The sequence below is a fragment of the Teleopsis dalmanni genome, chromosome 2 (genome assembly GCF_002237135.1).
Source record: "Teleopsis dalmanni isolate 2A chromosome 2, ASM223713v2, whole genome shotgun sequence".
Lineage (NCBI taxonomy): Eukaryota > Metazoa > Arthropoda > Insecta > Diptera > Diopsidae > Teleopsis > Teleopsis dalmanni.
This window is the reverse complement of record NC_051847.1, coordinates 212,099,588-212,125,518: the sequence shown is the minus strand read 5'-3', so window position 1 is coordinate 212,125,518 and position 25,931 is coordinate 212,099,588. Positions and strand designations below refer to the sequence as shown.

Below are 25,931 nucleotides of genomic sequence, written 5' to 3'. Positions count from 1 at the left end.
TACCTTAAAACTCTTTTCACGTTCTTCTGACTCTATGCTACTGTCAAATTGACACAAGTCATTGAGTGGAAGTACACCAACACCAAAGGGACGCCGATATACTGAACCAGTACAACAGCCAGTACCTTTTTCTACTTTTTTGACTGATTCAGAGTGTATGATTTTACCCACTCGCATGATAACAGCCACGAGAAATAGATCTTCACTTAAATCCGCTGCACCTATAGGCATAGTTAGGTAAAATAATAAAAATAATGAAACGGATTGAAATATGTAGATATATGTATTTACGCACCTAGGTCTGTGAACACTGTGCAGTTGCTATGAAATTTTTCTATATAATTCGAAAAGCCATCTCTATTTATTTTAACTAAAAATCGTTCTGAGACTGCTCTCATATGCGCTGGATTACCATCGTAAAGAAAAAAATAAACTTCTGCATCATCGATTCCGATTCGATAGCCAAAATCTCGCATACAAAAGTATAAATGATGTGTCAAAATTTTTCGTTGTGTTTTTCGACGTAAGGTACCACGACTCTGTTTTGGGATAGAGTAAATAATTTAGATTCAATGTTATCTTACTGTAAATACTGAATATGAATACTCACTGAAGAAGCTTTTGCGTTATCTGCACTTGTTACATGCACATTATATAGTCCTACAATTCCAATATTGTGTGGATCCACCGCAAGTGGCCCAATACGAGGTACAAGATCAAGACCAAGTTTGCTAAAGAAATAACAAAAGTTTATGTATTTATAAATTATATATTTATCTGATTGGTTTTTCTTATGTATTATACATAATATTTTTTATATATTATATAGTAACAATATGTTCTTAAATATCTAAATATATATCAAGACAAATAGACAATTTCACTTGTACATAGTAATAAGAGCAGAATATTTGTTCGTTACAGTATTGCGGAATATTGTTGGATTGAGGTAAAAGATTATACACCTATACTCCCAAACGCACTCATCATCTATGATATATAGCACTAGATATGCATTTTAGAATTGAATTATGTAGTAGTACCAGGAGTATTTAAGAGAAAATTTTGTTCATATGACACCTGATTTTGTATGCATTAACGAAGAGTACCGCATTTAAATCAAACAAGAGTTATATGACATCTTTACTATTCTATGTAGTACGATCCAACGGCTTTAATCTTTGTCATATCATGAAGATCTATCAAAAAAGTGAATACATAGTTTAACATAAAAGAGGCATAGAAAGCTCGAATCTGATCAATTTAATGAAACAGTAATCGTACTTGATGTACGCCTCTGTAGAAGCAGTGTATAAAGCAGAGAAGAATAAAGTACAGATTTGTCAGGTAAACGAGTTGTTATGACAACTTAGATAAACAAATATCAATAATATATAATATAAGAAAAGACGATTAAGGTATTTTAATCGAGCCAAGACGAAAGTAACCCTTATAACATAAAGACTGGTCGCAGTTCTTTTTTAATGAAACCAAATAAAAGTGCTACAATTATTGTAAAAAACAAATTACATTTTAAAAACTTATTAAAACTTTAAAGATATCGAAAGAAGTCTGTATTCTTCTCTAATAGTGGTTACCGATGAGTTTTAGTTTTTTTTTTAAATTCTGAGGTCGTTATCAGTGAATATAAGCTTTGGTAGACTTATCTAAAAAAAAAGAAAGCTTCTTAAAGAAAACTACTTCATTATTATTTAAAAATTTATATGTCTGAAATAGGACAGTACCTTATGTTATCTATTGTTAATTTGTATCAGAAAGGCTTTATTTATTTCCTTACAGTTTCATTTATGTTAAAGGCCACATAATAAAAAATCATATTGAGCTATAAAATTGTTGATGGGAGAAGTTTTTATAAATTAAAGTAATTGTAAAACTTTCATATTTATTACGTTAATATCCCCTATAGGTTACATGTACACCTAACATTTTATCATGAAAACTACTTTACCTTTTAATATAATTTTTAAAACTACTTATGGGAGTATGATTGAAATCTCAAATGAGGTCACATTTATGGTAGCAATTATTGACATGAACTGCATAAAAATAAAGAAATTTATATAGTATATATACAATATATGGAAGTCTTATTAAAAACTGAGTTAATATGGATAAATTTTTAACAAGTAATAAAATAGTTGGTAATATACGTTTTGGGCGATATTTCAATTTAATATTCTTTAAACAAATAAGTAATGTTTCTTTTTTTTTTTTAAAAGTAGACGTGAAAATTGCCCAACAGCCGATACTGCTGCCAGAAGAGTCCTATTGTACCAGTTTTACTATTGATTAAACAAAGCCCCTTAAAGCTTTGTGAATAAAGTCTAGAACTAAATCTAGAGAAGAGTTCTTAATCTGCTCTCTGGTGACAAAAATTCTTTATGAAACAGGTTTCTTCTGTGCGTTATTAAAGCTGGATAGTCACAAAGAATGTGTATGGTCGTTTCCTCATCTTCGAGGCATAATCTGCATTCCGAGTTAGCAGATAATTGTAGTTTATGAAGGTGATATTTTAGACCATAATGACCTTTAATGAAACCCGTTATCAACCTTAAATTACATTTTGAGAATTTAAGAATGTCTTTTTAGAAGTACAGTGTTATCAGTGCTTTGCTTTGTCTGAGTCCTGGAAAGTTTACCCAGTATTCCAGCCGCATATGATTTTCCATTTTCTTGTTAATCTGTTTTGTACTGGCCCAGTTTATTCCACAAAAGGGTTAAGGGATAAGTAATGTTAGTAATAAGTAGTAAGTATAATAAATTTACTATGGTTAACCAGATCCGTACTAAGTATTTATTGTAATAGAGCTTGTTTTCATTGTTGTTGTTAAAAATCTCATTCGTCTAGTACACAAAACCGTCTGATATAATTTCGTATCGGTTTATGTTATGACAAAAAGGATATTTTGGAACTCCTACAGGATTGCCATTCTGACATTCATTCAAAAGACTTAATGTCTGTATTTCGTTCCGATCGGGTCACTTGTAATATAAAATATTTGTTGGTATGGGTGTTGTGCTCTGCTTCATTGGGAGCCTGAAATACTATTGTACTTCATTAATAATGATGAAGTATTATTGTTATTGAATTAACAACAAAATTTGTTTACTTCAGTGAAATGTATGTGGTTCTTAGTCCTATTCACTTTTTTTTTGTTTATCTCATCATTTTCATAATTTCATTTTTTTTATTATCAATTCCCGATCAATTTTAAATGAAATTCAAAGCTCATGATATTTTATTTGTATGAAACCGCAAACAGATGATTCTATTCTATACGTGTTGAGGTGGCAATAAATTTCAATTGTGTCGGTACATAGGCTTTGTAAGCATTAAGCATTTGCTTTCTGGCAGGGATTGATTGCAGTTAGAAACCACAGCTACTCTAAATGAAAAATAAGTCAATCTGCACAAATAAACAAAAATGAGAAAATAAAAACCGCATAATTAATGCTAAATGACGTTAAGTAAATAACATAAAGTAAATTTAATATTTTCACTTAAAAGCCCTAAAATTGAACTGGATTAGGTTAAGAAGATGTGCGTGTGGATAACAGCATATGCCAGAAATATATTTCAATTCATTAAAATTGTGGCATAGGAAGGGACTGCACTCTGTGCACCGATAGAACTGTAGCACCCATAGGAACTTAACGAAAATGTCATTAATCACTTAGATTATCGCAACCAAAAATATGTTAAAATGTGTGAAATGTGTGAAATGCAATAAAACCAGACAAGATTCATATAAATAAATTTAAAAAAAATTGGTAAGCAGTAAGCAGAAAACAGAACAGCAGACAATAAACTGCATTTAATGAAAAATCAATAGATTAATAATTAAGCAGGCAAAAAGCGAGTAGATACTTTATTGTGGAGTCATTAAAAACACTCAAACAGCGAGAAACACTGTCTAAAGTTTAATTATGATGACGCATACTTGACGCTACGTGAACGGACAGACAGCGAGCATCATTCTCGGCGATTCGTACAATGAACAGCACCTCACAGTGTAAATGGCTACGGTGATATAACCGAAAACAAGTTAACATTGACTCAGTTAAATTACTGGTGTTGGCATTGTGGTAAGAAGGCATGACCAGCAGAATAACAACAACAACAACAACAACAACGGAGACAACATTCAACACTGCTTCAAATGGTATATGCCACTGTAGTTGGTGCTTGTTGCTGCCAGAGCTGCTGTTTTACGCTTGCGCCTTCTACCAGGCTTACGCAGAGCGTTGGAGAAACCCGTACAAAAGGTAACGATCGATAGCCTAAACTGGTAAGAGACTCATGTACTCATTTACGACTTGTGAGAATGTTTAATGCAACTACACATATTAACAGCAATTTATCAAGTCCCAATGAATGAGAGAGGAAGAATTTTAATGATTTTGAGTAAATTTTTACTGTTTACTGAATGAGTTTGAGTGGCTGCAAATACTTCACATATTAAAAGGGGAATTTTAATATAGTCTATAGATTTGAGATATATTTTAGATACCTAAGATGTGAACACAATTTGATAAGATTAAATATTTGTATTTGCAAATTTTTCTAGTTAATAGTAATATCAGTCTTGTAACACTCCATTGATGTCTGTGAGTACTTGAATTAAAATCAATCAGTTAGACCATAATACACGAATCTTGGGTTTATCCATTACATAGGTATAATACAATATTTGCTGACTGTAACGTATATAAATTAAAATTACTGCATTGGTGGTAAACCAGAGCAGACAGTGTTTGAAAAAATATGTCCGGATCTATCAAATATATTAAAAAGAGGTAGAACCATACACAATAAATAGAATAAAAATGAATAACAAATTCGTGATTTATTCAACAATAGTTTTGGAACTTATTAAAATAAACTCATTTTCTTTATGTAAATGTGAGATTCTCTTTATCGCTCTTACAAAAATGAACTATTTTTGAATTGCTTGGTATAGGCAGATCCACAGGGAGGATTTTACAAAAACATATTGTAGAAAACTCTAAGTTAAGGCAATAGTAACTACCAACTATCATAACTATAAAATTTTGTGAGTAGGACCCGCCATCAACGTCATACCACATTTTACTGATAATTAAAATGAAATATGTCATGAGTATAACCCACTATTGATGCAATAGTAGATTTTACTGATAACCATTATACTGTGTTATAAGTATAACCTAAAAGGCTTATTAATTCTTATTGATTATTGATACTGAATATGTGTCATAAGTATAACTCGCTGTTAATACAATAGTAGATTTTACTAATAACTATTATACTTTGTTGTAAGTATGACCTTAAAGTCAATTTTTGGACGCTCATTAAAAAAAAATAATACACCTATTACTGATTATAAGCTTTTAAAGACAATCCAAACTAAGTATTTAGCAAACAAACACAGGATTATATTAGACAGGTATGATCATCAAAATATTTTAATAAATGGAGTTTATCCAATTTGATAACTGTTGTAAAACCGAACGTGAATCCAATACTACACTCCGGAGACTCGAGAATAATCAAAATAGTGGATTGAAATTGATTAAAAAACTCTGAAGAAACGAAAAATGCGCTGTCATTTGGGAAGGAACTAAGGACGTGTGCGAGTTAGGCTAAGTTGATTTCTAAATGAGGGAAATTCTAAGTTGAGTCGATAATGTAGTGATGTGTCAATACGTGTTGATAAATGCTTAAATGTGTGCAGTGCAAAAAATCCCAAAAAATCTCCCATTTGGTATAGCATGAACTTAGCCTAACTCGCACACGTCCTAAGTACTATTTTTTGAGACAGCTGTAACATGGTGCCAATTGACTACTACTTACAGATACTTTTATTATCTGTAATTATTAAATATTGTGTTTACTGAAAAACGTACTCTTGTGCAAAAGATAAAAATTTTGTTTGGCTAAAACATTGCTTAGGTTTATACTTTAGTCATCAATACATATAATATGTTTCAAATTAATTAAGCATCTTTTTTTTATATGGATATGGATATAATGGATATATGGATATAAGTGAATTTTTATTTTATGTTTCCAAAATTGGAAATTTGGCTAAAAAGGCAAAAAATTCTTAACAAATTCAAAAGTGATATTCATCATAAATATTCACTTCCTCATTTTTAATTAACTTCAAAATTAATTTTAATGTTAACTCACAAATAAATAAATATTTTGAAAATCTTAATGTTATGTAGAACAATTCAAGAAGACAGAACGTCTTCTGGAAAATTATTTTGAGAACCTTACTATATCCTCGCAAAACTTTTTGAATACCACACGTATCATTTAAGAATAATTTTTACTCAAACGGCAAAAAAACTTACTTTAAGAGATATACTAAATCTAATATCTCTTTATGTCTCTTTATGTTCCCTATGCTTAGATATCTGTTAGAAGTTTGTTTTAGATCAGAATATTTATTTTAAATAAAATCTGCTTAAAGAAATAATGGTACCCACAGAGACTTGTTTGCAAATTCTTTTTAATTCAATATTCTTTAATATTCAATATTATTTTTGTGGTATTTCTTTATAGGTTTTAGGGGTCTATTTAGCGTATATAAGCGATATCACGGTCTCGTTTTTTTTTTTGTGTTTAGTTGAAGTAAAGCCACAGCTAAAGAACACTTGTAAAAGAATACTTTAGGTACTTTGTATACATCAGTTTTATTTTCTATAATTTTAATAGAATTAAAACAAAAGCAGTATTAAGATTAAGATTAAGTACAAATTACTTAAAAATTTAACATATTCATTAAGAAATTTATATACATTAATGAATTTATCTTTAATCTTGCATGAGATACATATAAATTCATATTGTTCTCTAATAAATATCTTCAACTCAAATGCACTCAATTATCACTCATTTACATTTTGCATTTGTATCTACTCAAATTCAGCAATCTTGCCACTAGCGGTAACTCAATATATTACTCAGATATCTCAAAATCGGCGTTGGGAACAGGTTCGACATTTTAAACGTGATTTGGTGTTATATTTTGTGGCAACAGGTTATAGCTTTGGTAGCGCTGCAACAGCTTAAATATTCATAAATGTTACTCATTTATCTGTACCCGTAGATGTGTAAATGCCAATAATAAAGTTGTTCAGATATTAGTGAGAAATCGTAAACGTTTTAATACACATAAATATATAAATATGTATGATAAATAGTTTTCTAATTTTCACATGCAGAGTTGCCAGTTAAAAATCGTTATTTCTTTCAATTCGTAATTTATTTAGAAATATTTTAAAATAAACTTAGAAGTCAACTTAAACGTTTATATTATACACTAAAATTATATAGAATACAGTTAAAAAGAATAGAAGCTTTTACTCTTTGACCTTTGAGTTCCGATTTTTGTTACCTCCAACAAATGAAAAAAATTTAAAAAAATAAATTTTTTAAGTTACAAATCTTTAAGTAAAGATTTCTTTGAACTTGAAGTATGAGTCAGTCTTCTTTCTTGAACAATTTGCAAATAAGTTGCATAAATACTAGCAAATCCTTTAACAACTGTTAGTGAAAGCTGGGCTATAAAATGTATTGACTACATACATAATACATAGACGGAAAACCGAGGCATTTAATAGAGTATTCCTTTGTTTTTATACTCACTATACTATTAAGTATTTAAAATAATAATTTGTATTGTGTACTTGTGACTTTTTGAATACCTTAATAATTAAAGAATATTTTTTATCTTAAACTAAAGCTTTCAATACTATACCACTAAAAAAAATCGGAGTAGTGTCTTGAGTATTGATTAACACAAGCTTTAAAACCAATAATAGTACCTCAAGATAAAAAGATAAATATTTGTATAGATTCTATCAGTCATACAACTCAATAGCATATATGGTAACATATTAAAAAAGATGTAATAAGCCATCGGGGTAATCAAGAGAAACAGAACATTACAGCTGCATTTAATTAGTTGATTGGTTTTAATAGTGGCAGAGCTTCCTCTTCTGTTCAAATAGCGCATAAGTACTGTTCTATTACCACAAATCCAATCAAGAGATCCGAAGTTTAAAACCATACTGCGGTTGTTAAAAGAAATTATTTTTGGATGATCTCTATTTGGCATGCCTACTAGGCTAATAAGTTTAAAAAGTTTCATAATGAAATGCATTAATCTTATCAGTTCTAAGCATTACCAGAAGAAGCGTTTAATTATTTTTTTTGCTTTTGTTCCTTGCAACTTTTGATTTTCCTGGTACAATTCTATCATATAAATTTATATAACACAATAAACCTTTATTTTTACAAAAGTGCTTAAAAACATATTCGATTCAAATTATAGGTTTTGAAATCTAAACAGTTTTAAATTCAGATTAATTAGTAATTCTTCAACAAGACCTACTCATGTTAGCTACTATTTTTTCAAAAATGGAATTAGAAGAAACTAATTTCTTTCTTTGATTATTAAAAAAACATTTCCAGTATTTTAATTTGAATTCCTTTAAACCGAATCAGGTTAGGAGTGTTGGCCAAAGGGTCATTGTTATGTTTATCAATATCCTAATTTTTTAGGTTAGTTTATGTGACTTCTGGAGAAGATTTTTCAGAACAAAGGATCTCAAATGTTGTTATATACTGTACCATTATCAGTTCTAATAATAATATATAAAGGAAAGACAATAATATCTCCTAGTACAAGAGTTCTTTCAGATTGGTGATATCAGATTTCAATGTATTATCGTTGAAATATCTAATTTTGTAAAAGTAAGATATATGGCAACGTTGGTTATGTATGTATGGTTACGTATTTTTTCACAAACTGAACTGGTCGTAAATTTAGAACAATAGAGTTAAATTTATGAAAATAAAGCGCACACACACAGAGTATCTTCAAACCTTAGCAAATCAAAACTTGTTCTGGTTCATTTCGGATTTGAACTTTAAAAAATTTACATATTTTCACTCAAAGTTTGCTGGACAAGTAAGATGCAAAAAATGTTTTGGGAGAGATGAACACATTAGACAGCGGCACGACATAAGTAATTGCCACTTATTGCCTCTTTCCGTAAACTAATATACATAAATTGCAGAAATGTGGTAAAAGATTTCAGCTTAACTGAGTCGTAACTTGTATCTTAGGATTGAATTTGTTATGTATGACAAATTGGTTATGTATTTCTTAAAAAAAAAACACTTGTCTACTTTAGCCCTAACAGAGGTAAGCCAAGCTAAAAGTGCTTAAAGTAAGCAAACTTTACCAAATGTATCCGCAAGGCAAGATCTCAGAGGCATATCAAAATAAACAGTAGCAGATTCAGTAACGAACGAACTCTTTAAGTCAGTTTTAATTAAATACTCTTACTAATCGAGTTTCGTGCTTATGATTTTTTCTTTAAGAATCGAATTAGAAGAATATTACAAACTTAAACCCAAAGAAATTTGTTAGAATAACACTTAAGCATGTGCTTCAGTGTTTTATGCATTAGGGAAGTGTAAGCAAGCAATTTGTGTGTTTAGAATGCAAGATATAGATACATATTTGGGGAAAAGCATATCAAGAAATGTGGTTCGTAGGTATTAGAACACATTTAAAATTAAATAAATTAAAGATAAGTGGAAACAACATTATTTACACATCGATAAGCAATGTGAGGTAACATATCTGCTTAAAAATGTTAATATCTTTATAAGAGTTGCGCGCACCGAACATCGCTGCGTGAGGTGCGGTACGATACCGGCCAGTATCGCTTGTCAAATAAGAAAAGGAATAAAGAGTGAAAGATATCCTCAATATCACATATACCCATAACAAATATGGTTAAGTTTTTATCTCGTTTTATTATTATTATTTTATTATGGTTATATTTTTTATTTTTTTCTTTTTTTTAGATTAACAATAAGAAAATAAATATCAACAAAAAAAAAAGGAATTAAAAAAATAAATAAAAAAAAATTAAAAGCAGACATTAAAGTAGGTTCAAGAGATTTTTTTTCGTGAAAAAGTTATAAGAAATCGTTATGTGATTTTATAATGTGTGAACCACTGGCAACTTAGTCGCACTGTCTGGTCCTTTGACACTCTGACGAATTTCCAACTATTACAAATTCACAATCCGCAAAGAGATTTGCTATATTAACGATTACAAAAAGCAGTGGCGTACATTATTATTTTAAGTAGGTTTGAAATATTTTTGAAAAACTTCTAGAACAAAAATTATCATAACAGAAATAATAGTTTTTCTATAATAATAGTTTTTCTATAAAACCAACTTCAAAGTTAAAGGACATTGACTTATGAGGTGTATGAGGACTAGATAGGTTTACATCTGATATTGGAAAATTTTCAACTGTATACTAAACTAGTAGTTAATTATGAAGCTAATAATAGTTTTTCTATAAAACCAACTTCCAAGTTAAAGGACATTGACTTATGAGGTGTATGAGGACTAGATAGGTTTACATCTGATATTGGAAAATTTTCAACTGTATACTAAACTAGTAGTTAATTATGAAGCTTCAACCAACTTTATGATGTTAACTAAAAAATTAATAATAAATAATACTATAATATAATAATAATATTATAATAATGTAATAATAATAATAACTAAGAAATAAAAAAACCATTTTTAAAAAATTTTGTACTCAACGACACACATTGGAATAAATCTCTGGGTTTCGCATTGCTCACAATTTTAGAGAGAGGGATGTTATTTACTAAGTTAAATAACAGGTCATCCATAGCTCACCTTTTACTAAAAGAATTAGTTACTCCTTGGATAAACTTTTTAGAGATATTGTGAAGTAAGTTAAATATTATAGCTTTAAGGAGTAATGAATCCTTAAAGAAGTAGTATAAATAAATATTTCAAAATAGCTAAAGTGGTTACTAGCCACAATACAATTAGTTTTTTTATATTCTAAAAGAGAGGTCTCTATATACAAACTTCCTTAAAATAACTAACGCTTCTGGGGTCTGAGAACTAGGCTATCACCAATAAAAGAAATATTCTTTAAAACTGCTACTGTACAAACTACAGTTTGAATGCACAACATGTCCACATCTTAGATCCTGATTAAGTATTCACTAGAATACTTGTGGCAATGTGTTAATAAGAAAATTTGCTGATACTTTCTAAGTTTTCTATAGGTTTCGTGGATTAACTTAATAATTTAAATTAATAGAAAGTTATTGCTTCAAAAAAAAGTCCATATACACAGTTCTGTTTAGTTATTTTTTTTTTTTTTTGTGATAAATTCCTTACGGTCACGACTCTGGCTTTAAGGGTCACGCATATACTAACGAACCGAACCTCAACTGCGTTCCTAAAAACGTGTCGTTCTACAATTCTACTATTTAAAAAGTCAACTGAAAGCTTGGCAACAAATGCGACAAAAACGAGCACCGCAAAACATTTAAAAAGGTTTGGTTAGTTTGGTTTGTTCTTTTTTCGATTGGGCAAACTTAAGTAAACGACAATGACGATGAAATATGTGAGATCATGTGAAGATAGTGTCTTGGCTATACAAGAGCACAAATGTGAGTTCAAATATATTTTATATATATATATATATATTTATATGCACACAAATATTTCTATATGTATATATATAAATATATGTACTGCCATTATGTATGCATATTGTGCTGAAAGCAGGTTTCGAAAGGCAATAAGCATTTACGTTTTCATTTCTTCAAAAGATAAAAGCTTGTAGGATTTAATGCGACTAAAGAAACGTAAAGTTTATACTTTATGTGCTACATAATTCTTGTTAATTAAGTACTTGGTTGAAGAAGTTTTAATTAAAATAAATTTACCAATATTAAAGTGTGACAAGTTATGATAAGTGATAACTATTTTAAATTATAATAAAATACAAATGTAATTTAAAAGCTATAATTAGAAATTAACAGGTATTTAAGACCGTTAAAGGAAGGGTTATAAAAATATTCTACTAAGATTTTTAATTAACTCTTAAAGATCAAATTCTCCTTATAATATTATCTCTAATGGTCCGGCTGTCGATTCAGAGAACAACTTAGAACTACCTAACTATGACCAATATTAACTGATGTTATTGTTAAGTTACATATAAGTATATCTTAATTTGCGCAAACATCTCAAAAAGATAAATCTGTCTAAGGAGATAAATGTCGAGTCTTTCTAAAAGAGTGTGAACATTCTTTTCGTATCTTTCGTAATTGTTGGACTTTGTTGTGGGTCAAGAGGAGAATATAGGGACTACAGCTTCTAACTATGATTGTTAATAACTAAGATTATAGTTAAATTACTTAAAAGAACAGCATGTCATCTCTGTTTGGCGGAGAATCTTTCTGATTCTTTGTGATTGTTGGGCTTTGCTGTGTGTCAAGAAGAGAATATAGGGACGACAATCTTGTGATCGATATTAACTGAGTTTATTATTAAGATACTTATTAGTATATTTTAAATTGCACAAACATCTCAAGAAATTATGATTGTCTGAGGTAAATGTCGTTTCTGGAAGATGATCAAATTTCGCAACTGTCCAACTTTGCTACTATAAGGATTACAGCTCCTTACTAAAACCGATATTAACTGAAGTTACTGTTAAATTTCTTATCGGGATAGTTTATTTTACACCAACAACTCAAGAAGTAAGGCCTGTCTTAGGTTACCTAATGTCATCTCTGTGTAGAAAAGGACTTTTTAAACTTCTAATCACATTCCTTCTGAGTGCTCCTCAATGAAAAACATTCTAGCTTTCACGCAAAAGGCTGAGTGACTCTTGTTCAAGTAACGTTAGTAGTGGCGGAAGAAAAATACTGTGATTGTAGTGTTCAGCTGTTATTATTATTAACATTATAATATAGGTTTGTAAGACTGTTGACGAACAAGAAGCTATGCTAAAATTAAATATTTTTCTAGCCAAAAGCTATGTTTCCAAAAGCTACGTTTCTTATGACTACAAACAAGCTATTTTTTTAAGATGTAGAAGGATTCGAATAGCAAAGAAAAGACAAGCACAAAAATTTAGTTAATTTATTAAAATTTGGCTGACCATACAACGCTGTTTCGAGTATTGCCAAGAACTCATCATCAGTGGTCTTTATACTTAATATCTGAATACCTATAAAAATAAATTCTAATAAGTTTCCAAGCGGATTTTTAAAGAAAAAATGCTAACATATTTATGTATAACTTTTAAGAATAAATTAAAAAAATTTTAAAGTTATAATTTCAATCCAATTTATTAAATATACCATATTTCCCAACATAGAATACAGAAAACTAAGCAGAACAAGAAATCTTCAGTACGCGTTTATGGATACCCACGCGTAGAAATATGCCAAAAATTTTGCACAGTGTAAATCGAAGAGATCTCCAAGTATGCGCTTAATGCAAATACGTGTTTTAGATCAATCATCGACATTTAATAACGATGGTGAAGTGCTGGTGCGCTGTTGCCGCTTGCCGTATTCAATGGCTATGAGTCAAGCAACGCTTAGGTTAGCCTAGGCTACAGTCTTCTTGTACCACACAAGCATCCAAACTAACCGAACAACAATCGGGCATTGAAATTTTAGGTAGCAACAAGCAACAGGCAATAGCAGCTGGTAACAAAGTATAAAGGAGTCATAAAATAATACTATATCAATAAAACCCTTTAGAAAGATACATGCTGCAAACAAATAAAAAGGACAAATGAAATCAATGAAGCTACAAAAATAAAAGAGACTAGGATAAGCAGTGTTAAATGTTGAAGAACGTTAACGCTAAATTCGTAGATCACACACTTTTCTCTGAGTTCGAATGAGTGGAGTGAGTTATATTTAGAGTGATTTCAGAGTGATATGTTAATGACAAAATGATCGAAAATACAAACGCGATATGAGTGTGAGTATGATTGAAACTCGGCTCAAATCTAGTCTGTAGTGTAGTGAGATACAAAATCACTTTTATAGCTTAACTATAGTTTATGTGTGCAATAAAAGTATCTAAGTGTATGTAATTGAAATACATTTCTACAAAAAAAGAGAGTATCTACTCGTACCTATTGTAAGTAAGTGAGTATTGAAGAATGTGTGTGTCGGTTTTGTGAGGTTTAATGTATGATGCATGCTTCAGTACGTTTTTGAACAGCGCGGAGGTTAGCAGCTACAATACATGGATGGCAAGTAGTTGGTTAGATACATACTTCTACCACCATCAGTACCAACAGTAGCAGAAATCGTCCATCTGCAATATTTTTGTATTGTTGTAATTGTTACAGCAACAAGCGCTGTAACCATAGGCAGGGTGTGCATCGATGCATTTATGTTAAATTGTATTTCATTTAAGAGCGAATCGAAATAATCTAATTAAAGTGAAAATATCTTAAAACTAAGATAAATAAAATAAATTTTATACAATATAATACAGTGTTGAAAGTTATATACGTAAATTGTTGTATTCGTAAAGGAAATATACTAAAATTTAATGTATAATATATAAAATTTCAAAGGAAAGAATCTGTAAAGGTGAGCAAACTTTTAGCAAAATATTAAAAATTCATAAAAGATAAGTGAAGTGAAAAGAACAAGTTTTCACAGACAAAAGGTGACACGATTTTTGCAATTAAACACAAACAAATTAACATATTTTTAACATTAAAAGCGATAAAATACAACATTTCAAAATACAAAAGAAAAGTATGTTTCAAATACTTTTGAATTGTAGATAAAATTGAATTTCTCGCGGTGTTTCACGGGCAGTAACAGCAACACCAATAGCAACAATAAAACAAAAAAGAGAAAAATACCTTAAAACCAGTTTCAAAATGTATCTTGTATCTTGTAGAACCAAAATCAAAAAGAAAAAAAAAAGAAAAAAACCAAGAAGTATCTAAAAACAAAAACTCTTTTATGCGTGCTGTGCCTCTGCCTCTGACACTGACTGCCTTTGCTTGTGCCAGTACCCATACCCGTACCCGTAACAGACTAGTCCCAGTGTTGTTATTGTTTTAAGTAACTTCACGGAGCATAAAATGAAGTATGAAACTTTGGTGTGGCATAAAGCAAATTTTTACTTTACGGCTTTGTACTTTTTAATGTCTTTTGCATTTTCGTTACTCAACGTAAGAAGTGTACGAATATACAAAACAAAATAAAAAAGAAAAACACTAAGTAAAAATAAAAGAAAATTATTAAAAGCAAAAGAAAATAAACAAATACAATACAAAATGCAAAATACAAAATACACAAAAAGAAAAATACACACTCAATATAATTTCACAGTGCAGCAGCTTAAACGCAAATGTACCTCAAAAGCATTTAGTGGATTGGATATCTTTTGAGTGAAAATAGGAAACAGGAAACAAGGGTATATGGCAGGGAATGTAAATAATTCCGCACTATAACTACAAATAATGTAATGAGTACTCATGCTCATGTGTGTAGTTATGTTTTGTATGTAGTGCGACGGCATCAATGCAAATTAAAAAACGAACTTTTATTTACATTTGATGAAAGCCATTCGTTCGTTCCCTAGAACCAACTTTTCAGTCGTAATGTGACAAAATAATTGATGAGTTTAGATAATTTGATAGGCAAATGATGAATGATGATGATGATGATAATGTATAAATTATCAGATAATTATTGAAAACAAATATAGCTTCAAAAAAATTAAAATTAAGTTGAGTGTTGAGAAAACAAACAAAAACTATATTGTTGAACAGGATATATATTATATATAGGATTTTCAAATTTCTGAAAATAATAAATAATTTCAGTTGAACTTATTTATTAATAAATAACACTAATTGATTAACTGCATATCAGCTTTTTCCATAAAGTCGTGGCTTAGCTTTAATTTGTCTCTACTATGTATTAAGTAAATACTCAGGCCGAAACCCGGTAACGGGTTGTTATAGCCATGTATGTAAATAAGTTCCACAAGTTTGCATAGTATGTGACCAAGTCAAGACATTATTTCATAAGTAATTAGTGATTACCTAGTTCTAAACCATAACTCGATATTAGGTGTAGTGTTACAGTACTATACTTCTAAAATACGCCGAATGCAGGTATCCAACTTGCAATGACCAAGCTGGCAATCAAATAAAAATAGCTGAGCATACCTAAACAAAATTAACTAGATGTACTCTCCACTGACACATGAGAAGAACTGACGATATGTCAGTGTCCATCACTGGCTACGAGCAGATTTAAAATCTTTGGAGTCTCTTTTCTTACCGACTTGACAGAGCTGTCATCTTATAAAATTAAGAATTTTGCTAAATTTGTAGACTTGAAAAGCTATGTCTATTGTGTTTTACATAGGTTAATTTTCATATATATACGATTCGTTACTTTCCATATATGGTTTTAAATAAATATTCATTAATAATAATGAACCTGAAATCATAACAATGGGATTCCCCATACTGTATTTACAGTTAATATTTTTTTTGTGCATAAATAATGACTTTGAAATTGATAAAAATATAATTTAAAAATAATGAATTTAATTTATTTTAAATGAAAACATGAAAATACAGTAGTAGAGTCAAGTTATTTATACTCACAGCAAATTAAAATAAAAAAATATATTAATGATTGAAATAATTCGTTTAAATTCAAAATAAAATCGTGCTTCAACAATACTAATTGGATATTTAATTATATAAAAATACCACTACTGCGAATAATATAAAAAATTAATACGTTAATTATAGTTTTTGTATAAATCAGATTTTTGATTTGTTAACACTTAATTATTATTTATTCAATGTATTGAACAAAATAAACTTTGTAAGGTAATAGAGACCTGTATTAAATATCAAAAATTCTCACACACTCAAGAAAATAAACAATCAAATATAAATCATTCAAAATAATAAAATTTCTTTATCTAACATATTCTATGGGAATGAAATTGAATTATATTGGAAATAAACAAAAAGTCGAGAAGATGTTGTGAATCGCATATAAACTCATTATATGAGCGTCAACTCAAACAAATATTTTTTGCATCATTGTTATTTGCTATATTTTATAGTAGACATATAGTCATATATAACATCAAATATAATATTAGGTTTATTATTATAATAAGTGTAATGAAAATAGTCGCCAGAGCAGCAAATCTTAACCGAACACCAGTTTTTTTATTAAGTAATTCGTGATTACGAACGGGATCAGAGGTTCTTAACACAGTATCGTTTTAAGGAAGCAGACAGTTTCAGAAAATGTAGCAAGATATATCACTTGAAACTGTAAATAAAAAAATTCGGAAAAAATATATAAAACCGTTTAATTTTTATTTATAACGGTCTGTACGGTGAAACCTTTGCTTGAAATGAGCAGGTCAAAAATCCCCTGAATCATTTCTTTATACCATAAGTAAAGAGCAAACATTTTATGATCATAAAATCATGCTACTACCAGATAGATGGCTAAAGAAGAAAATCGTCATTCATCTTCATAACAAAACGAAATTACTTTTCGAACAACTTTATACAAAAATGTTATAGAAACAAATTTATTTATTTATTTTTTTAAATAATTTATTGCAATTATTCATGATATACATAGTTTCTTTCAGAATTACTGACACACATTCGCTTATAAACATCTTGATCGTAAACGCATTGGCTACGAAACATGAGACCTTCCTTTCTATGACCTCCTTTTGATTATCACTAAGCTGTACATGAGCATATGATATACATATAGTAAAAACAAATGCGTAGGAAATATTACATATAGAGTAATTTATATATATTATACTAGTATATACATTTATTAAATTTTTTTTTTGTGAAACATTTTTTAGTAAAGGGAAATATTAATTTAAGTACAATTAAAATTATATGCTTAAGTAAATCTTAAGCATAAAATGAGTCATGAACTTTTTTGATTTCTTCGTAATTAAAAATACAATAAAACACTCATGGCATCTTTAAGAAACAAATGTGCTAAAGAGTCTGTTATCAATTGTTACACATTTTATACATATATAATCATAAAAATACATTATTATAGAATGTATATACTCATATACGCATAATATATCATGTTTACACGACTATTTAACACCCGTACTCAACAAATTATAGCCTATGTATTAAGCAGTAGTCTTAATGAAAAAAATTAGAAAGATAGAGATCTATTTTTGATTTCATCCATATAAAACTGATAATTCTTTTTATTCTTTGATATATGGTTTAAATTGATCTATTATGTTGAAGCTATTTGAGCCAGTGCACTTAAGCACTTTTACTCTTTCTTAACTCGAGGTATTTTCAAAACCCCTCTTTACGACTTGACTGCATTATTGTTTATCACTTCATTAGACTAAGCAATAACTGACCTCAGATCTGCATACCTCCCCGAGGAGCCTGTAACCATTCTGAGATTTGAAAATGCGGTGTTGGTAAGTCTGTCTGCAAGTCTGCAAATAATTTCAGGGCTCTATCCTTTATGTATTTGATCTACTTATGTAGATCACTTATGTATCTACTTAAAATGTAGAATTGTATAAAATTTATAATAACATCAGAGAATTGATAACTTTTTTTCATTACTATGTTATTACTGTCCGGTTGTATTCCACGGAAGAAAGACTGAAAATTTGTGTACCCGTTTGGCATCAGCGGCGCTTTCTGATCTTAACACTCTTATTATTTGGCACAAAAAAACTTTTACAGTCACAGTACTCTTTTAATTTTAAATATGGGTACAGTGATAATTGAATTTTTATTTTAATCTCAACTTTGTAACGAATATTTAAGAATTTGGTATTTTTGTTTATTTGTAAGTTACTTTTAGACTCCATAGTATTTTTACTATATTTAAGATTTTAGAACTTTTTATGGTTTTTTATATATATATATATACAACACATTATCTTTCTAGAAACTCAATAAATCAAAGTCATTAGAAAAATATATGTTATTTACTTATTTTTTTTTAATATATCTCGGCCACTTCTTTGAAATACTTATGAAAAGGTAGAACGTAGAAAGTTTACTTGATACATCATTGGATCTCTAGCTTTCCTTATGTTTATTATTTTCAAAGTTAAAATTTTTTTTTAATTTTTTTTCGCTTTTTTGACTATATTTTACTTATATATAGATAATAAATAAAATCTCTTACAAGAACAGGAACTAGAACATTTAATTTGCAAATGTTTCATTAAACTTAATCCATTAAATATGTATGTAATTCAACTCAAGTAATATACTCAAGAACTTGTTCAATATATAAATCTGAGAAATGGAGCCTATTTAGGCTAATCTTTTTTTAGATTAGTTGGACTATAGTAAAAACTTTGATTAATGATTGTATATAGATTGAAAATTTTACTAATATTACTGTTTTCTTAAGCCACTGCTAGGATAAAGGAATTGGTTTAATTTTTCGATGTGTCCTTTTTCAACAAAACAGGTTGTTGTTTTGACCCGTCAGTTTTATTATATTGACTGACGGGTCATATTGATCTCTGTGACTATCTCATGATAAAATTGTATAACGTGAAATAATGTTATTGTCTAGAAAGAGATAAGATTTATTCTCAGATTATTGATGATTACCTGTTTTCACTGGTCTAGTAAGAGGATACTTAAATATATGTTACTGTTCTTGTTTTCTAATTAGTATTTAAACTCGAAATGTCTTGTGCTCAGTTAGAGTTTTGTTGCAATTCAAAAAATAAGATAAGAAATTTAGTACTCTTTGGGATTAGAATAATTAATACTGAATATTTTGGTGTTAGTTAACAAGAAAAATAATGAATTGCAATGTTTACTGCATTTTGCATCTCTTATTTGAGTTGATTTCTATATAAAAGATCAGACAATTCTCTTCATTGTATTGTATTGTATTGTATATTGTATTGCTTTCAAACATACTTTTAACTTAACAAACCCATTAATAATAACAATAATAACCTTCTAATACTCGTATAATATAAAAGTACTTCTCTTTTGATTAGTGTAGAATACAGAAAGTACAATGCATTTTGCATTTGTATTTAAATCACAAACAAAACATACGAATACACATATCTACATATATAATTATTAATTTTTTGTGAAAACAGAATCATTTGTGAACCTAAACAACACAGAAAAGCTTTTTAAATTCATTAAATAAATTTAATTAAATATAAATTTGGTTGTTCTAACTGCACACAAACGAATAAAAGTATTGTTAATGAACAAAAAGTAACAACTACATAAAGTACAATACGGGTATATAATATGTATAATATAATTATCGTTATAAATGACTCAAAAGCTTATAGATATGTGTTTTTATATTATATTATTCATTTTGAAAATTTTTATACTTTTTTTAAAACAATATTTATTTTTCTAATTACAGTTGACGAATTATAAAACCTATATACATTACTTAAGAAAACCGGAAAAGCAAAACATCTGTTTTCAAGATGGCACTTTTCGGGATGGTATCAGCCGTCTCTGGCTTTATAAAAATAAGATATTTACTAGACAAAGCAGTTATAGATAATATGGTCTTTCGCTGCCATTACCGAATTACAACAGCAATACTATTCGTATGCTGTATCATAGTAACTGCTAATAATTTAATTGGTAAGTAGAAAGTTAAATAAATACGTTTATGTTAATAAAATGTTAAAAATATAATTAACAAAAATTAATATTTGCTTGTTAAAAAAATAAGAGTTTTATATTGATGCACTATAAACTATAATATATTACTATAATGATACTAAAATGCAACGCAATACACGCAAGCCAAACAATATTATTTCGAAATGCTTGTTAATAGCACTTACATGCTATTTCTGTCATTTACACTTTAAGGTGCAAAGTACATCAATTGAATTTCACATTACCACAACCTGTTAATAGGTGAAATAGTTTAAAGTTACTAAATATAGTTTGGCATAATGTTAAATATAGTATTGTTAACTACTTAAATACTTTAAAAATTTAGTATGCATTTATAAATTAGTAGCTCACACGTTCAAAAGAGCTGCTAACATTTACTCAAAAGTCAAGATTTCTTGAGCAAAGATAATTATTTATTTTCCTTTTTGTTTTTCATTTTCATTCAAAATATAGTAATATATATAAAAGTGTACATTTTTCATTGTTAGCTTGTCAACCTAAATATTTGTAACACGATCTCTCAAGTATCAAAAGATATTTTGTTATCTGTTTTACCTAGATTGGTAGGTAGGCACGAAGACAGGTAACACATTCAAGTGGAAGTAATCAAATTTCTCAAATAAGAATTGATTTAAATAAATGACTGTATAGTTCTTTCCAACGTTCAAACCGCAAATGTAAGCGAAAATATCACGAAATTCGTATGATTCATTAATAATAAAATAAAAAAAAAAAATAAACTATTCCTTAAAAGAAAAAATAAATAAAATGAAAAATTTATTGTTTTTGACTGTGTTATTCTTTGAACTACTCGACTCAACCGTGCTACTTTTTAACTAACAGCAGGGGTTTCCAGTATTCAATATCGTAATAATAAGTGAAAAGGAATTTCAGTTTTAGATACCATGCAGAGCCTGAGAATATTGTTAATTTGTACGAATTACCTTAAATTAGGCTTTAATGTTATTCCGAAAAGATATTGTAGGTGTTGAAATAACCAGTACAACAACAATAAATACAATCATTTAAACATTTTAACTAATGTGTTAAGGTATAAAATATAATATATGATAATAATTATATATTTCAAATTGAAGATATAAAAAAAATTATTATTAAAATCATTATTTGTAGAAATATTACAATAATATATATATATATATATATATAGTGCACAATAGATCACACTGGTCGCAGTGCATAGGGGCCTTAGTCTAACCCGAAAACTCCAAAATACCATTACCATATATATATATATATATATAACATAAATAGTATTTAAACGAATATTACAATAAAATAAATAAAATAATAATAATAATACTCATTTAATCTTCGTATCGGAATAAGACTTTAATTATTGTGGCATTAAATATACTAATATAGTCCTAACTGTTTTCTTTTGCACTATTCAAAGAGCATAATGTATGCTATATGTAACATTAATTATAATAATATAGTCCTAACAGTTTTCTTTCACTCTATTTAAAGAGCATAATATATGCTATATGTAACATTAATTATAATAATATAGTCCTAACAGTTTTCTTTTACTCTATTTAAATAGCATGATATATGCTATATATTATATATATAAATCCTCTTTTCTTAAACCGGAGTGAAGGGAACCGAAAAATGGTTCGATTTTTTCAAAGTGCACTTTGTTTTAAGTAAAGTTGTTTTTAAGTGAACTTGATTTTTTCGAAGTGAACTTTGTTTTAAGTAAAATTGTTTTTAAGTAAACTTGGTTTTAAATGAACTGCATTTTAAATGAAGTTCATTTTAAGTGAAACCTATATATGTAAAGCAATTACTAATTGTTTCTAACTATATATGAATAAATTTAAAAAATTATGTGAATTTTATTGACTGATCATACAGCTTTTTCGGATATTTCCAAATATCTACGATTTATAGATATTCATAGATATAGATATGAAACGGTTTCATTTTAAGCAATAATGTTATAATGTTTATGTATATGTGTTATATTGTTCTATATTATAAATATATGTATTGTATACATATATCTGTATACCTAAGTTGTGTTAGGTTTAGGTAGCGACCTTGCACACCAAAGCCACGCTCTGATGTATTCCTAGTTGTATTATATTGTTATGTAAATTATATAAACCTATTATATGTGCCATAACTGAAGTGTAGTTACAAATGAAAGCATACTACCTCAAGCCTGTTGCGATATCTACTATTTTTCAATCCATGCTTCATAGTTTTCCATAAACTTGAATGGCTTAACAAATAGGAATTCATAATTTTTGCTTCATTTACTAAAATATAATTTTAAAATTACATAGAGTAGTAAATAATGTATTGTTTAATGGAAAATTGTCAATTCACCATATGAATCACTACGATACGGAAGTAATAAAATTTTCTTTGTATAGAATGATTTCCATTTTCGTTGAAAAATGCTTTCAGCAATGATTTTTTGTAAAAGTGCTTAACTATAATGAAGGGTTTAGTATTTTAAGTTAAGGATTATGTTAGCCCGCAGTTAGCTTTCTAATCATAATATATTTAATATGTAATAAAAAGAGCTTTAATACTTTTGATATTAGTAGATACTTTTGATATTATCTTAGAAATATAAATATTATTTTGTGTACCAACTGTATAGTATAAAAACTGTACAGAATTTAACTAACTTTCCTCTTATAAAGGTAACTAATTTTTCTGAGAATTCTATAGTTAAAATAAAACAAAAAAAAACTATCTTTTAAATCAAATAAAAAGCAAAGATAAAATCTAAAAAACTAAGATAAACGACACTCCCTAATTTCCAAATGATTGGGCAAGGTGGAAATTCCAGAATCTACCTTTCAACTCTATCACAGAAAAATAAAAGAATATAATTTAAATAATATAAAAAGAAAAGAAAATAAATAAACTGATTTTTTTTGAATTGTTCCTCTTCTGGTGATGAACGCGGCAAGACGACAGACAAGTGCACTTCAAAGTCTTATCTTTGCGTAGCGCATACTCTAAAAACTTTAAAGTTATTTGAATTCAACAGGCAAGCGGCCAGTCCATAGTCGTCTTATTCTGTACTTTTCTTATTACTTTACAAACATGGAACGCTTCATTACAAATCAAGTACTTGTAAGTCAGTAAATTACACACCCACAAGAGTTCGTTGGCCGTCTTTATATTAAGCGTTGACGGTATTGTGCGAGTTCATAGCAACAGATTTGAATTTAGATTGCTTTAACTTTGAGGAAATTCTTCTCACACAATTTTAGTATTGGATGGAAGGCGATTCAAAATTAAACTCATAAATTAGGCCAAAGTTTATTTACAAAGGAAATTAAAAAAATAAACAAGTTTTTATACTGCCATAAAATATTAAAAATAATAAATTAAATTGATACAAGTTAAATTATTCTAATTTTTTTGCATTGAGAAGCTTTATACTATATAAGAATATATAAGAATATTTTTATTGTTGATTTTGCAGGGGATCCAATTTCTTGCATAAATGATGGTTCCATACCAATGCACGTTATAAACACATTTTGTTGGATAACGTATACATTTACCATACCACGACAACAGTATAAACAAATTGGCACAGAAGTTGCAAGTCATGGCTTGGGTAATGAATTCGGTCAAGAGAAAAGATATCACAGCTACTATCAGTGGGTGCCATTCGTGTTATTTTTCCAGGTAAAAGAAGCATACAAATAAAATAGTTTTTACCTAAATCCTAATTTTAATATTTTTATTTTTTGTAAGGGTCTCATGTTCTATATACCACATTGGATTTGGAAAAACTTAGAAGATGGTAAAATGCGTATGATAACTGAAGGTTTACGTGGTTTTGTTACAATACCAGAGGACTATCGTAAAAATCGCCAAAATCGTATAATTAAATATCTATTGGACAGCATGAACTCACACAGTGGCTATTCATTTGCCTACTTCTTTTGTGAAGCTTTGAATTTTGCCAATGTAGTGCTTAATATATTTATGGTTGATAAATTTTTGGGTGGTGCATTCTTGACTTATGGTACTGATGTTATAAAATTCTCTAATATGGATCAAGACACACGTTATGATCCAATGATTGAAATATTTCCACGACTAACAAAATGTACATTCCACAAATTCGGTCCTGGTGGTTCACCACAGCGTCACGATACTTTATGTGTATTGGCTTTAAATATATTAAATGAGAAAATATATATATTTTTGTGGTAAGTAAAAATTTATTTTACTATTGTTGTGTAAAATACTAAATCAAAACATATTTTAGGTTCTGGTTTATAATACTTTCCGTGATCTCTGGTGTTGCTATGCTATACTCTCTTGCTGTCGTTATGATGCCCACTACACGTGAAACTATACTAAAACGTTCTTATCGTTCGGGACAAAGTAAAGATATACAAAGTCTCGTAAGACGTCTTGACGTAAGTAATTTATACTTATATCAACATATGTATACAAATACAATATAATACAACTCTTTATATTTAGGTGGGAGATTTCTTAATTTTGCATTTCCTGGGACAAAATGTTAATACGAAGTCATATTGCGAAATGGTGCAAGAACTATGCAATTTAGTGGGTACTTCTAGAACACCATCAGCACCATCTACCATAGAAATGCATCCTATGTATCCAGAAATTGACTAATTTCGTCGAAACAACTGATCCTAACCTTCTTACATAGTATGCTTCAGTTATACTTAAAAAATGCAATCAATGATAGTTGTAACGAATGATTTCTCACTTATTTTAATATGATAATATTTAAATTTAGAAGAAGGCCATTATTATAAAGCAATAAATACTATATAATAAAAATCAATATATTTTACATTAAATTCCGATTAAGTAGAATGTAAGTCCGCAATTCTTTTAAAATTTCTTTGCATGCAGCATTCAATTATTATTACAAATAAAATAAAATTATAAAATAAAATAAAATTATAATAATGCATTAAGGCTCATTGTTTTTTGCATTAAGCCTCTAAATCGTTTATACACATTTGAAATTCTTATAAATTTTCAAGGACAAGAAGAATTTTAAATATTATATAAATATATTATTATATAATATATATATGAAAATTTTGTATATGATAAAATATTGTATAAATAAATACGACAGCTGTGCAAAACTTATAAAAAAATTTTTCTGAAATTGAAATAAAAAAATTTAAAAAAATGTTATAACTATACAGAAAAAATTTAAATTGAACTTATTTAATTATATTAATTATTAAAAATTAACTACATATAAAAAATATATTTTTATAAAACGAAATTATATTTTCCTTAA

The 25,931-nt window shown here is 28.4% G+C and overlaps 2 protein-coding genes across 3 annotated transcripts in view; one reads left to right on the top strand and one right to left on the bottom strand.

Moving 5' to 3' along the window:
- LOC119686292 (dedicator of cytokinesis protein 3-like) overlaps positions 1 to 25,931 on the bottom strand; it is a 58,009-nt gene that overhangs the window by 8,342 nt on the left and 23,736 nt on the right. The window contains exons 4-6 of the mRNA XM_038100844.1: positions 611 to 731; positions 296 to 539; positions 4 to 221 (exon numbers count right to left, since the gene is read on the bottom strand). Of these exons, the coding sequence (XP_037956772.1) occupies positions 4 to 221; positions 296 to 539; positions 611 to 731 (583 nt within the window). The remainder of the gene's footprint in view (positions 1 to 3; positions 222 to 295; positions 540 to 610; positions 732 to 25,931) is intronic.
- LOC119686293 (innexin inx3) lies at positions 14,111 to 25,821 on the top strand. Of its 2 annotated transcripts, none has more exons than XM_038100845.1 (6): positions 14,111 to 14,504; positions 20,358 to 20,587; positions 24,105 to 24,313; positions 24,383 to 24,843; positions 24,903 to 25,056; positions 25,124 to 25,821. In XM_038100845.1, the coding sequence occupies exons 2-6, from the start codon at positions 20,425 to 20,427 to the stop codon at positions 25,280 to 25,282; spliced, it is 1,146 nt and encodes a 381-aa protein (XP_037956773.1). In that variant the 5' UTR covers positions 14,111 to 14,504; positions 20,358 to 20,424; the 3' UTR covers positions 25,283 to 25,821. The 2 variants fall into 2 exon arrangements, with proteins under 2 accessions (XP_037956773.1, XP_037956774.1); XM_038100846.1 differs by lacking the exon at positions 14,111 to 14,504 and adding an exon at positions 20,186 to 20,224.

Excerpts from the sequence above, each read along its gene's own strand:
- LOC119686293 (XM_038100845.1), top strand. The coding sequence starts at position 20,425 with ATGGCACTTTTCGGGATGGTATCAGCCGTCTCTGGCTTTATAAAAATA. Across the intron at positions 20,588-24,104 it reads AACTGCTAATAATTTAATTG|GGGATCCAATTTCTTGCATA; the intron begins GTAAGTAGAAAG and ends TTGATTTTGCAG. Across the intron at positions 24,314-24,382 it reads CATTCGTGTTATTTTTCCAG|GGTCTCATGTTCTATATACC; the intron begins GTAAAAGAAGCA and ends ATTTTTTGTAAG.